The sequence below is a fragment of the Coturnix japonica genome, unplaced genomic scaffold (assembly GCF_054131305.1).
Source record: "Coturnix japonica strain WE unplaced genomic scaffold, WE-NBRP24 Scf157, whole genome shotgun sequence".
In the NCBI taxonomy this organism is placed as follows: Eukaryota; Metazoa; Chordata; class Aves; order Galliformes; family Phasianidae; genus Coturnix; species Coturnix japonica.
The window spans coordinates 2,993-16,720 of NW_028189060.1; the positions used below are offsets into that span (position 1 = coordinate 2,993).

At 51.8% G+C, this 13,728-nt stretch overlaps 2 protein-coding genes and 1 long non-coding RNA gene across 6 annotated transcripts in view; 2 read left to right on the forward strand and 1 right to left on the reverse strand.

The window, feature by feature from the left end:
- Positions 1-214: 214 nt before the first annotated feature.
- Positions 215-1,389, forward strand: LOC146751057 (uncharacterized). Of its 3 annotated transcripts, XR_014941952.1 has the most exons (4): positions 215-249; positions 588-698; positions 975-986; positions 1,196-1,238. It is a non-coding gene; the product is annotated as an uncharacterized LOC146751057 (long non-coding RNA). The 3 variants fall into 3 exon arrangements; XR_014941950.1 differs by having other exon boundaries at positions 975-1,389; XR_014941951.1 differs by lacking the exon at positions 975-986 and having other exon boundaries at positions 1,052-1,389.
- Positions 1,390-1,692: 303 nt separating this feature from the next.
- On the reverse strand, positions 1,693-8,039 carry LOC146751058 (E3 ubiquitin-protein ligase PPP1R11-like). Its single transcript, XM_085535704.1, has 3 exons — positions 7,958-8,039; positions 3,413-3,521; positions 1,693-1,933 (listed from the first exon to the last, which is right to left on the reverse strand). The coding sequence occupies exons 1-3, from the start codon at positions 8,024-8,026 to the stop codon at positions 1,710-1,712; spliced, it is 402 nt and encodes a 133-aa protein (XP_085391830.1). The 5' UTR covers positions 8,027-8,039; the 3' UTR covers positions 1,693-1,709.
- Positions 8,040-9,200: 1,161 nt separating this feature from the next.
- Positions 9,201-13,728, forward strand: part of LOC107307690 (uncharacterized) — an 80,693-nt gene continuing 76,165 nt past the window's right edge. Inside the window, exon 1 of one of the 2 annotated variants that reach the window (XM_085535707.1) lies at positions 9,201-9,380. The gene's annotated coding sequence lies outside the window, so the exon portion shown is untranslated. Of the gene's footprint in view, positions 9,381-10,776; positions 10,835-13,728 lie in introns of those variants that run through there. The other variant, XM_085535705.1, reaches the window with a different exon arrangement.

Sequence of the window (13,728 nt, forward strand, 5' to 3'; positions counted from 1 at the left end):
TATTGGGGTTCCCATTGGGGTCCCCATTGGGTCTCCCATTAGGTTCCCATTGGGGTCCCATTGGGATCCCACATTGTATTGGGTTTCCCATTGGGTTCCCATTGGGGTCCCCATTGGGTTTCCCATTGGGTTTCCCATTGGGTTTCCCATTGGGGTTCCCATTGGGGTCAGGTGCTATATTGGGTTTCCCATTGGGGTCCCCATTGGGTCTCCCATTAGGTTCCCATTGGGGTTTCCCATTGGGGTCAGGTGCTATATTGGGGTTCCCATTGGGTTTCCCATTAGGTTCCCATTGGGTTTCCCATTGGGTTTCCCATTGGGGTTCCTATTGGGGTCAGTGCTGTATTGGGGTTCCCATTGGGGCCCTGTGTTGTATTGGGGTTCCCATTGGGGTCCCCATTAGGTTCCCATTGAGTTTCCCACTGGGGTCCCCATTGGGGTTCCTATTGGGGTTTCCATTGGGGTTCCCATTGGGGTCAGGTGCTGTATTGGGGCCCTGTGTTGTATTGGGGTTCCCATTGGGTTTCCCATTGGGGTCCCCATTGGGTCTCCCATTAGGTTCCCATTGGGGTTCCCATTGGGGTCAGGTGCTATATTGGGGTTTCCCATTGGGGTCCCCATTGGGTTTCCCATTGGGATCCTGCATTGTATTGGGGTTCCCATTGGGGTCAGGTGTTTTATTGGGGTTTCCCATTGGGGTTCCTATTGGGGTTTCCCATTGGGGTTTCCATTGGGGTCTGGTGCTGTATTGGGTTTCCCATTGGGGTCCCCATTGGGGTTCCCATTGGGATCCTGCATTGTATTGGGGTTCCCATTGGGGTCAGGTGCTGTATTGGGGTTCCCATTGGGGTCCCCATTAGGTTCCCATTGAGTTTCCCACTGGGGTCCCCATTGGGGTTCCTATTGGGGTTTCCATTAGGGTTCCCATTGGGGTCAGGTGCTGTATTGGGGTTCCCATTGGGTTTCCCATTGAGTTTCCCATTGGGGTTCCTATTGGGGTCCCCATTAGGTTCCCATTGGGGTCCCACATTGTATTGGGGTTTCCCATTAGTTTCCCATTGGGTTCCCATTGGGGTCCCACATTGTATTGGGGTTTCCCATTGCGACCCCCCCCCCCTATACACCCCCATGCCCTGTATGGGATGTGGCTGTCTATATGGGATGTGGTTGGGGTCCCCATTGGGTTTCCCAATAGGTTCCCATTGGGGTCCCCATTGGGGTCCCACATTGTATTGGGGTTTCCCATTGGGGTCAGGTGCTATATTGGGGTTTCCCATTGGGGTCCCCATTGGGTTTCCCATTAGATTCCCATTAGATTCCCATTAGGTTCCCATTGGGTTCCCATTGGGGTTTCCCATTGGGGTCCCCATTGGGTTTCCCATTAGGTTCCCATTGGGTTCCCATTGGGGTTTCCCATTGGGGTCCCCATTGGGTTTCCCATTAGGTTCCCATTGGGGTCTCCCATTGGGGTCCCACATTGTATTGGGGTTTCCCATTGGGTTTCCCATTAGGTTCCCATTGGGGTTTCCCATTGTGACCCCCCCCCATACACCCCCATGCCCTGTATGGGATGTGGTTGGGGTCCCCATTGGGTTTCCCATTGAGTTTCCCATTGGGTTCCCATTGGGGGTCCCACATTGTATTGGGGTTTCCCATTGTGACCCCCCCCCCCCATACACCCCCATGCCCTATATGGGATGTGTGTGTCTCTATGGGGTCCATCCCCTCACTGCTCCATGGGGCTGTTTGGGGTTTGTTGTGCCCCCCCCCCTTGCTGTGTCCCCCCCCCCCCGGTGCCGCCCCCTCCCCCTGCGATGTCCCCGCACACAGTGCACGTGGCCGCAGCCTTCGGCCTCGTCATCATCGTCGTCCTCGTCTTCGCTCTCGGTCGAGCTCTCCCCGAAGGCTCGAGGCTTCTCGTAGATACAGCAGCCTGGAATGGGAGAAGGGGCATTAAGGACCCTAATACCCCATATCAACCCATAATACCCCCATATCCCCCCCTAATACCCCATATCCCCCATATCCCCCCCTAATACCCCATAATACCCCATAACACCCCATATCCCCCCATAACACCCCATATACCCCCCTAATACCCTATAACACCCCATATCCCCCATATACCCCCCCTAAAACCCTATAAGCCCCCTTATCCCCCCATAAAACCCCATAACACCCCATATCCCCCCATATCCCCCCCTAACACCCCATATCCCCCCCTAATACCCCATACCCCCATATCCCCCGCTAATACCCCATATCCCCCCCCTACTACCCTATAACACCCCATATCTCCCCATAGCCCTCCATATCCCCCCCATATCCCCCCCTAACACCCCATATCCCCCCATATCCCCCCCTAAAACCCCATATCCCCCCCATACCACCCCATATCCCCCCCATATCCCCCCCTAACACCCCATATCCCCCCATATCCCCCCCTAACACCCCATATCCCCCCATAACACCCCATATCCCCCCCATAACACCCCATATCCCCCCATATCCCCCCCTAATACACCATACCACCCCATATCCCCCCATATCCCCCCCTAAAACCCCATATCCCCCCTATAACGACCCCATATCCCCCCATAACCCCCATATCCCCCCCTAACACCCCATATCCCCCCTATAATGACCCCATATCCCCCCATAACACCCCATAGCCCCCATATCCCCCCATATCCCCCCCATACCACCCCATATCCCCCCATATCCCCCCCTAACACCCCATTTCCCCCCTTTTCCCCCCCTAAAACCCCATATCCCCCCATATCCCCCCCATATCCCCCATATCCCCCCATAACACCCCATATCCCCCCATATCCCCCCCTAACACCCCATATCCCCCCCATAACACCCCACATCCCCCCATAACACCCCATATCCCCCCCTAATATCCCATACCCCCCATATTCCCCCCTAATACCCCATAGTCCCCCATATCCCCCCCTAATACCCCATACCACCCCATATCCCCCCCTAACACCCCATACCACCCCATATCCCCCCCTAATACCCCATACCACCCCATATCCCCCCATAATACCCCATACCACCCCATACCCCCCCATAACACCCCATATCCCCCCCTAAAACCCCATATCCCCCCCATAACGCCCCATATCCCCCCCTAACACCCCATATCCCCCCCATAACACCCCATATCCCCCCATAACACCCCATATCCCCCCCATACCACCCCATATACCCCCATATCCCCCCCTAAAACCCCATAACACCCCATATCCCCCCATAACACCCCATATCCCCCCATACCACCCCATAGCCCCCCATATCCCCCCATATCCCCCCCTAATACCCCATACCACCCCATATCCCACCATAGCCCCCCATATCCCCCCATATCCCCCCATAGCCCCCCCTACCCCCCCCCCACACTCACACTTGGACGACCTCCTCCCCATGTGTTCGTTGTCCACCGTGTCCGTGCTCCATCCCACTTTCTTCTCTGGTTTCCTCTTCCTCAGCTTCAGCGTCAGGCTGCGGTTCTCCTTAATTAACACCCCCATCTTAATTAACACCCCCATCTTAATTAACCCCATCTTAATTAACCCCATCTTAATTAACCCCCTTCCCCAGCCCCAAATGTCCCTTAATACCCCATAGAGCCCCATCCCCATCTCAGCTCCCCCTATGGCATTAATTACCCCCCACCCACATTAATTAACACCCCCATCTTAATTAACACCCCTATATTAATTAACACCCCCATCTTAATTAACCCCCCTCCCCAGCCCCCAATGCCCCTTAATACCCCATAGAGCCCCATCCCCATCTCAGCTCCCCCTATGGCATTAATTGCCCCCCACCCACATTAATTAACACCCCCACATCTTAATTAACACCCCCATCTTAATTAACACCCCCATCTTAATTAACCCCCCCCCATCTTAATTAACCCCCATCCCCAGCCCCAAATGCCCCTTAATACCCCATAGAGCCCCATCCCCATCTCAGCTCCCCCCTATGGCATTAATTACCCCCTTAATTAGCCCCCCCCCCATCTTAATTAACACCCCCATCTTAATTAACACCCCCATCTTAATTAACCCCCTTATATGTTAATTAACCCCCCCCATCTTAATTAACCCCCCTCCCCAGCCCCCAATGCCCCTTAATACCCCATAGAGCCCCATCCCCATCTCAGCTCCACCCTATGGCATTAATTGCCCCCTTAATTAACACCCCATATCTTAATTAGCCCCCCCACATGTTAATTAACCCCCCCACATGTTAATTAACCCCATTATATGTTAATTAACCCCCCCCATCTTAATTAACCCCCCTCCCCAGCCCCCAATGCCCCTTAATACCCCATAGAGCCCCATCCCCATCTCAGCTCCCCCATATGGCATTAATTACCCCCTTAATTAGTCCCCCACATCTTAATTAACCCCCCCCCCACATCTTAATTAACCCCCTTATATGTTAATTAACCCCCCCATCTTAATTAACCCCCCTCCCCAGCCCCCTATGCCCCTTAATACCCCATAGAGCCCCATCCCCATCTCAGCTCCCCCCTATGGCATTAATTACCCCCTTAATTAGCTCCCCCACATCTTAATTAACCCACCCACATCTTAATTAACCCCCCCACATGTTAATTAACCCCCTTATATGTTAATTAACCCCCCCCATCTTAATTAACCCCCCTCCCCAGCCCCCAATGCACCTTAATACCCCATAGAGCCCCATCCCCATCTCAGCTCCCCCCTATGGCATTAATTACCCCCTTAATTAGCCCCCCTACATGTTAATTAACACCCCCACATCTTAATTAACCCCCTTATATGTTAATTAACCCCCCCATCTTAATTAACTCCCATTCCCAGCCCCCAATGCCCCTTAATACCCCGTAGAGCCCCATCTCAGCTCCCCCTATGGCATTAATTGCCCCTTAATTAACACCCCATATCTTAATTAGCCCCCCCACATGTTAATTAACCCCCCCACATGTTAATTAACCCCCTTATATGTTAATTAACCCCCCCATCTTAATTAACCCCCCTCCCCAGCCCCCAATGCCCCTTAATACCCCATAGAGCCCCGTCCCCATCTCAGCTCCCCCCTATGGCATTAATTACCCCTTTAATTAGCCCCCCCACATCTTAATTAACCCCCCCCATCTTAATTAACCCCCCTCCCCAGCCCCCAGTGCCCCTTAATACCCCATAGAGCCCCATCCCCATCTCAGCTCCCCCTATGGCATTAATTACCCCCTTAATTAAGCCCCCCCCATGTTAATTAACCCCCCCTATGTTAATTAACCCCCTTATATGTTAATTAACCCCCCCATCTTAATTAACCCCCCTCCCCAGCCCCAAATGCCCCTTAATACCCCATAGAGCCCCATCTATGGCATTAATTGCCCCCTTAATTAGCCCCCCCATCTTAATTAAGCCCCTCACATCTTAATTACCCCCCCCACATGTTAATTAACCCCCCCCATTAATTAGAGCCCCGTCCTCATTATCGAACCCCCCAGCCCCATTCATTAAAGCCCTGCTATTAATTAGGACCCCCCCTCATTATCTAACCCCCATTAATTAGTCCCACCCCATTAATTAAGACCCTCTCCTAATTACCAACCCCCCACTGCCATTAATTAGACCCTCCCTTGTTAATTAAGACCCTCTCCTAATTACCAACCTCCACCTGCCATTAATTAGACCCTCCCGTGTTAATTAAGACCCTCTCCTCATTAAGAACCCCCCACCCCTCACTAATTAAACCCATCCTTATTAATTAAAGCCCCCCCTAATTACCAACCCCCACCCACCATTAATTAGACCCTCCCATATTAATTAAGACCCTCTCCTCATTAACAACCCCTTATTGCCCTTAATTAGACCCTCCCATGTTAATTAAGACCCTCTCCTAATTACCAACCCCCCATTGCCCTTAATTAGTCCCTCCCCTGTTAATTAGGACCCTCTCCTAATTACCTATCCCTCACTGCCATTAATAAGACCCTCCTTTATTAATTAAGACCCTCTCCTCATTAAGAACCCCCACCCACCATTAATTAAATCCTTCCTAATTAATTAGGGCGCCCCCTCATTATCCAACCCCCCATTGCCATTAATTAGTCCCTCCCATGTTAATTAGGACCCTCTCCTAATTACCAACCCCCACCTGCCCTTAATTAGACCCTTCCATATTAATTAAGACCCTCTCCTCATTACCAACCCCCCACTGCCATTAATTAGTCCCTCCCATGTTAATTAAGACCCTCTCCTAATTACCAACCCCTTATTGCCCTTAATTAGACCATCCCATGTTAATTAGGACCCTTGCCTAATTACCAACCCCCCACTGCCATTAATTAGTCCCTCCCATGTTAATTAGGACCCTCTCCTAATTACCAACCCCCCATTGACATTAATTAGTCCCTCCCATATTAATTAAGACGCTCTCCTCATTAACAACCCCTTATTGTCCTTAATTAGTCCCCCCCCCTATTAATTAAGACCCTCTCCTAATTACCAACCCCCCACTGCCATTAATTAGACCCTCCCGTGTTAATTAAGACCCTCTCCTAATTAACAACGGCCCATTGCCATTAATGAGACCCTCCCCTATTAATTAAGACCCTCCACTCATTATCAAACCCCCACTGTCCTTAATTAGTCCCCCCCTTGTTAATTAAGACCCTCTCCTAATTACCAACCCCCCACTGCCATTAATTAGACCCTCCCATATTAATTAAGACCCTCTCCTCATTAACAACCCCTTATTGCCCTTAATTAGACCCTCCCATGTTAATTAAGACCCTTGCCTAATTACCAACCCCCAATTGCCCTTAATTAGACCCTCTCATATTAATTAAGACCCTCTCCTAATTACCAACCCCCACCCACCATTAATTAGACCCTCCCATGTTAATTAAGACCCTCTCCTCATTAACAACCCCCATTGCCATTAATTAGACCCTCCCATATTAATTAAGACCCTCTCCTCATTAACAACCCCCACCCCTCACTAATTAAACCCATCCTTATCAATTAAAGCCCCCTCTAATTACCAACCCCCACCCACCATTAATTAGTCCCTCCCATATTAATTAAGACCCTCTCCTAATTACCAACCCCCCATTGCCATTAATTAGACCCTCCCATGTTAATTAAGACCCTCTCCTAATTACCAACCCCCACCTGCCATTAATTAGACCCTCCCATATTAATTAAGACCCTCTCCTCATTAAGAACCCCCACCCCTCACTAATTAAACCCATCCTTATCAATTAAAGCCCCCCCTAATTACCAACCCCCACCCACCATTAATTAGTCCCTCCCATATTAATTAAGACCCTCTCCTCATTACCAACCCCCATTGCCATTAATTAGTCCCTCCCATGTTAATTAAGACCCTCTCCTAATTACCAACCCCCCATTGCCATTAATTAGACCCTCCCTTGTTAATTAAGACCCTCTCCTAATTACCAACCCCCCACTGCCATTAATTAGACCCTCCCCTGTTAATTAAGACCCTCTCCTCATTAACAACCCCTTATTGTCCTTAATTAGTCCCCCCCCCTATTAATTAAGACCCTCTCCTAATTACCAACCCCCCACTGCCATTAATTAGTCCCTCCCATGTTAATTAAGACCCTCTCCTAATTACCAACCCCCCACTGCCATTAATTAGACCCTCCCATGTTAATTAAGACCCTCTCCTAATTACCAACCCCCCATTGCCCTTAATTAGTCCCTCCCATGTTAATTAAGACCCTCTCCTCATTAACAACCCCTTATTGTCCTTAATTAGTCCCCCCCCTATTAATTAAGACCCTCTCCTAATTACCAACCCCCCATTGTCCTTAATTAGTCCCTCCCATGTTAATTAGGACCCTTGCCTAATTACCAACCCCCCACTGTCATTAATTAGCCCCTCCCATGTTAATTACCCCCCCCCCCACTTCCGGTACCGGCTCAGCTCCTCCGCTCTCGGTGACGGTGGCGGTTCCGCATCCGCCGCTGTCCGTCGCTTCCGCCATGGCCGCCACTTCCGGCTCCTGAGGCCTTCACTTCCGGCCCCCCGGGGCCTTCACTTCCGCCTTTCCGCGGCCTTCACTTCCGCCCCCCGCGGCCTCCACTTCCGGCTCCCCGCGGCCTCCACTTCCGCCTCCTGCGGCCTTCACTTCCGCCCGCCGCGGCCTCCACTTCCGGCTTACCGCGGCCTGCACTTCCGCCCCCCGCGGCCTGGACTTCCGTGGCCTCACTCGGGGCCTCCGTTCGTCTCCTCCGCCCCAGGGTTCTGTCCGGTACTTCCGGTGCGGCTCTAACGCTCGGATAACTTCCGGTGCGACACTTCCGTTGAGACACTTCCGGTCGCTGAGCTTAGTGCTGGTTTCTAGGTAACACTTCCGGTTTCTTCCTCTGAGGAGGCACTTCCGGTTCTTCACTTCCGGTGCTCTTCCGTAGGCAACTTCCGGTTTTTATCCCGTTTTGAGGCCGCGCTTTTCGTTCGGTTCTTCCGGTTCTTCCTCTCCCGTCGAGAGACCCCCCCCACTTCCGGTGAGAGCACTTCCGGGCGGAACTTCCGGTGGGAGGCGGGACGAGGAAGGAAGAACCAATAGGAGCGGAGATCGCCTCATGGGGGGCGGGACGAAGGTGAAGGAACCAATAGGAAACGAGATCACCTCAGGGAGGGGGCGGGATGAAGGTGAAGGAGCCAATGGGAAGAAAGATTACCTCAGGGGGAGGGCGGGACGAACTTGAAGGAGCCAATAGGAGACGAGATCACCTCAGAGAGGGGCGGGACGAAGGTGAAGGAGCCAATAGAAAACGAGATCACCTCAGAGAGGGGGCGGGACGAAGGTGAAGGAGCCAATGGGAGACGAGATCACCTCAGAGAGGGGCGGGATGAACTTGAAGGAACCAATAGGAGAAGAGATCACCTCAGATAGGGGGCGGGACGAAAATGAAGGAACCAATGGGAAACGAGATCACCTCAGAGAGGGGGCGGGATTAACATCGAGGAGCCAATGGGAGAAGAGATCACCTCAGAGAGGGGGCGGGACGAAGGTGAAGGAGCCAATAGGAAACGAGATCACCTCAGAGAGGGGCGGGACGAAGGTGAAGGAGCCAATAGGAAACGAGATCACCTCAGAGAGGGGGCGGGATGAAGGTGAAGGAGCCAATGGGGCCGTATGGGGTCGTCTAATAAACACAATGGGGCGGGATAATGGACATAATAGGATCGTATGGGGTCGGATAATGGACATAATGGGGCCCTATGGGGTCGTAATGGGGCCGTATAGGGTCGTAATGGGGCCCTATAGGGTCGTAATGGGGCCGTATGAGGAGAGGCTGAAGGAGATGGGAATGTTCAGAGAGGAGAAGATGAGGGTGAGTAATTGTTGGTTATATGGGGTTATATGGGGTTATATGGGGTTATATGGGGTTATATGGGGTTATATGGGGTTATATGGGGTTATATGGGGGTTATATGGGGTTATATGGGGTTATATGGGGTTATATGGGGTTATATGGGGTTATATGGGGTTATATGGGGGTTATATGGGGTTATATGGGGTTATATGGGGTTATATGGGGTTATATGGGGTTATATGGGGTTATATGGGGGTATATGGGGTTTATATGGGGTTATATGGGGTTATATGGGGGTTATATGGGGTTATATGGGGTTATATGGGGTTATATGGAGTTATATGGGGTTATATGGGGTTATATGGGGTTTATATGGGGTTATATGGGGTTTATATGGGGTTATATGGGGTTTATATGAGGTTTATATGGGGCTCTATGGGGTGTATATGGGGTTTATATGGGGTTTATATGGGGTTTATATGGGGTTATATGGGGTTATATGGGGTTTATATGGGGTTATATGGGGTTATATGGGGTTATATGGGGTTTATATGGGGTTATATGGGGTTATATGGGGTTATATGGGGTTATATGGGGTTATATGGGGTTATATGGGGCTCTATGTGGTGTATATGGGGTTTATATGGGGTTTATATGGGGCTTTATGTGGTTTATATGGGGCTCTATGGGGTTTCTATGGGGCTCTATGGGGCCGCTGTGTGTCTATGGGGTCCCTCTGTGGATGAACTTGAAGGAGCCAATAGGAGACGAGATCACCTCAGAGAAAGGGCGGGATGAAGGTGAAGGAGCCAATAGGAAACGAGATCACCTCAGAGGGAGGCGGGATGTAGGTGAAGGAGCCAATAGGAAGCGAGATCACCTCAGAGAAAGGGCGGGACGAGGGTGAAGGAGCCAATAGGAGACGAGATCACCTCAGAGAAAGGGCGGGATGAACTGAAGGAGCCAATAGGAAACGGGATCACCTCAGAGAAAGGGCGGGATGAACTTGAAGGAGCCAATAGGAAACGAGATCACCTCAGAGAGGGGGCGGGATGAAGGTGAAGGAGCCAATAGGAAGCGAGATCACCTCAGAGAAAGGGCGGGATGAACTTGATGGAACCAATAGGAGACGAGATCACCTCAGAGAAAGGGCGGGATGAAGGTGAAGGAGCCAATAGGAAACGAGATCACCTCAGAGAGAGGGCGGGACGAGGGTGAAGGAGCCAATAGGAAACGAGATCACCTCAGGGAAAGGGCGGGACGAAGGTGAAGGAGCCAATAGGAGACGAGATCACCTCAGAGAGGGGGCGGGATGAAGGTGAAGGAGCCAATAGGAAGCGAGATCACCTCAGAGAAAGGGCGGGACGAGGGTGAAGGAGCCAATAGGAGACGAGATCACCTCAGAGAGGGGCGGGATGAAGGTGAAGGAGCCAATAGGAGACGAGATCACCTCAGAGAGGGGCGGGATGAAGGTGAAGGGGCTCTATGGGGTTTATATGGGGCTCTATGGGGTTATATGGGTTTATATGGGGCTCTATGGGTTTATATGGGGTTTATATGGGGTTTATATGGGGCTCTATGGGGTTTATATGGGGGTTATATGGGGCTCTATGGGGGTTATATGGGGCTCTATGGGGCTCTATGGGGTTTATATGGGGCTCTATGGGGGTTATGTGGAGTTTCTATGGGGCTCTATGGGGTTCCTATGGGGCTCTATAGGGTTTCTATGGGGCTCTATTGGGTTTATATGGGGTTTATATGGGGCTCTATGGGGTTTCTATGGGGTTTCTATGGGGTTTATATGGGGTTTCTATGGGGCTCTATGGGGTTTCTATGGGGCTCTATGGGGTTTCTATGGGGCTCTATGGGGTTTATATGGGGTTTATATGAGGCTCTATGGGGTTTATATGGGGCTCTATGGGGTTTATATGGGGCTCTATGTGGCTCTATGGGATTTATATGGGGCTTTATGAGGCTCTATAGGGTTTCTATGGGGCTCTATGGGGTTTATATGGGGTTTCTATGGGGCTCTATGGGGTTTCTAAGGTCTTTTCCAACTTTGGTGATTCTATGATTGATTCAATGAAGGAGTCAATGGGAGACGAGATCTATAGGGCCCTTATGTGTCTATGGGGTCCCTATAGGGCCTTTATGTGTCTATGGGATCCCTATGGGGCCCTTATGTTTCTATAGGGTCCCTATGGGGCCGTTGTGTGTCTGTGGGGTCCCTATAGGGCCCTTATGTGTCTATGGGGTCCCTATGGGGCCATTGTGTGTCTATGGGGTCCCTATGGGGCCCTTATGTGTCTATGGGTCCCTATAGGGCCCTTATGTGTCTATGGGGTCCCTATGGGGTCGTTGTGTGTCTATGGGGTCCCTATGGGGCCGTTGTGTTTCTATGGGTCCTTATAGGGCCCTTATGTGTCTATGGGGTCGCCATAGGGCCCTTGTGTTTCTATGGGGTCCCTATGGGGCCGCTGTGTTTCTATGGGGTCACTATGGGGCCCTTGTGTGTCTATGGGGTCCCTATGGGGCCTTTATGTGTCTATGGGGTCCCTATGGGGCCATTGTGTGTCTATGGGGTCGCTATAGGGCCGTTGTGATTCTATGGGGTCCCTATAGGGCCGCTGTGTTTCTATGGGGTTCCTATGGGGCCATTGTGTGTCTATGGGGTCTCAATAGGGCCCTTATGTGTCTATGGGGTCCCTATAGGGCCCTTATGTGTCTATGGGGTCACTATGGGGCCCTTATGCGTCTATGGGGTCCCTATAGGGCCGTTGTGATTCTATGGGGTCTTTATGGGGCCCTTATGTGTCTATGGGGTCACTATGGGACCGGTATGTGTCTATGGGGTCCCTATGGGGCCGCTGTGTTTCCATGGGGTTCCTATAGGGCCCTTATGTGTCTATGGGGTCCCTATGGGGCCGGTATGTGTCTATGGGGTCCCTATAGGGCCCTTATGTGTCTATGGGGTCCCTATGGGGCCTTTATGTGTCTATGGGGTCGCTATAGGGCCCTTATGTGTCTATGGGTCCTTATAGGGCCCTTATGTGTCTATGGGGTCCCTATGGGGCCCTTATGTTTCTATAGGGTCCCTATGGGGCCGTTGTGTGTCTATGGGGTCGCTATAGGGCCCTTATGTGTCTATGGGGTCCCTATGGGGCCGTTGTGTGTCTATGGGGTCCCTATAGGGCCCTTGTGTTTCTATGGGGGCCCTATGGGGCCATTGTGTGTCTATGGGGTCCCTATGGGGCCGGTATGTGTCTATGGGGTCCCTATGGGGCTGCTGTGTGTCTATGGGGTCCCTATAGTGTCCTTATGTGTCTATGGGGTCCCTATGGGGCCGTTGTGTTTCTATGGGGTCCCTATAGGGCCGGTATGTGTCTATGGGTCCCTATGGGGCCGTTGTGTTTCTATGGGGTCGCTATAGGGCCCTTATGTGTCTATGGGGTCGCTATGGGGCCGATATGTGTCTATGGGGTCACTATAGGGCCCTTGAGTTTCTATGGGGTCCTTATAGGGCCGTTGTGATTCTATGGGTCTTTATAGGGCCGGTATGTGTCTATGGGTCCCTATGGGGCCCTTATGTGTCTATGGGGTCCCTATGGGGCCGTTGTGTGTCTATGGGGTCGCTATAGGGCCCTTGTGTGTCTATGGGGTCGCTATAGGGCCCTTATGTGTCTATGGGGTCACTATGGGGCCCTTATGTGTCTATGGGGTCCCTATGGGGCCGTTGTGTGTCTATGGGGTCCCTATAGGGCCGTTGTGTGTCTATGGGGTCCCTATGGGGCCGTTGTGATTCTATGGGGTCTTTATGGGGCCCTTATGTGTCTATGGGGTCCCTATAGGGCCTTTATGTGTCTATGGGGTCCCTATAGGGCCCTTGTGTGTCTATGGGGTCCCTATGGGGCCGTTGTGTGTCTATGGGGTTCCTATAGGGCCCTTATGTGTCTATGGGGTCCCTATAGGGCCCTTATGTGTCTATGGGGTCCCTATGGGGCCCTTATGTGTCTATGGGTCCCTATGGGGCCCTTATGTGTCTATGGGGTCCCTATAGGGCTATTGTGTGTCTATGGGGTCCCTATGGGGCCCTTATGTGTCTATGGGTCCTTATAGGGCCCTTATGTGTCTATGGGGTCCCTATAGGGCCCTTATGTGTCTATGGGGTCGCTATAGGGCCCTTATGTGTCTATGGGGTCGCTATAGGGCCGTTGTGATTCTATGGGGTCCTTATAGGGCCGTTGTGTGTCTATGGGGTCGCTATGTGGCCCTTGTGTGTCTATGGGGTCGCTATAGGGCCCTTGTGTGTCTATGGGGTCGCTATAGGGCCCTTGTGTGTCTATGGGGTCCCTATGGGGCCGTTGTG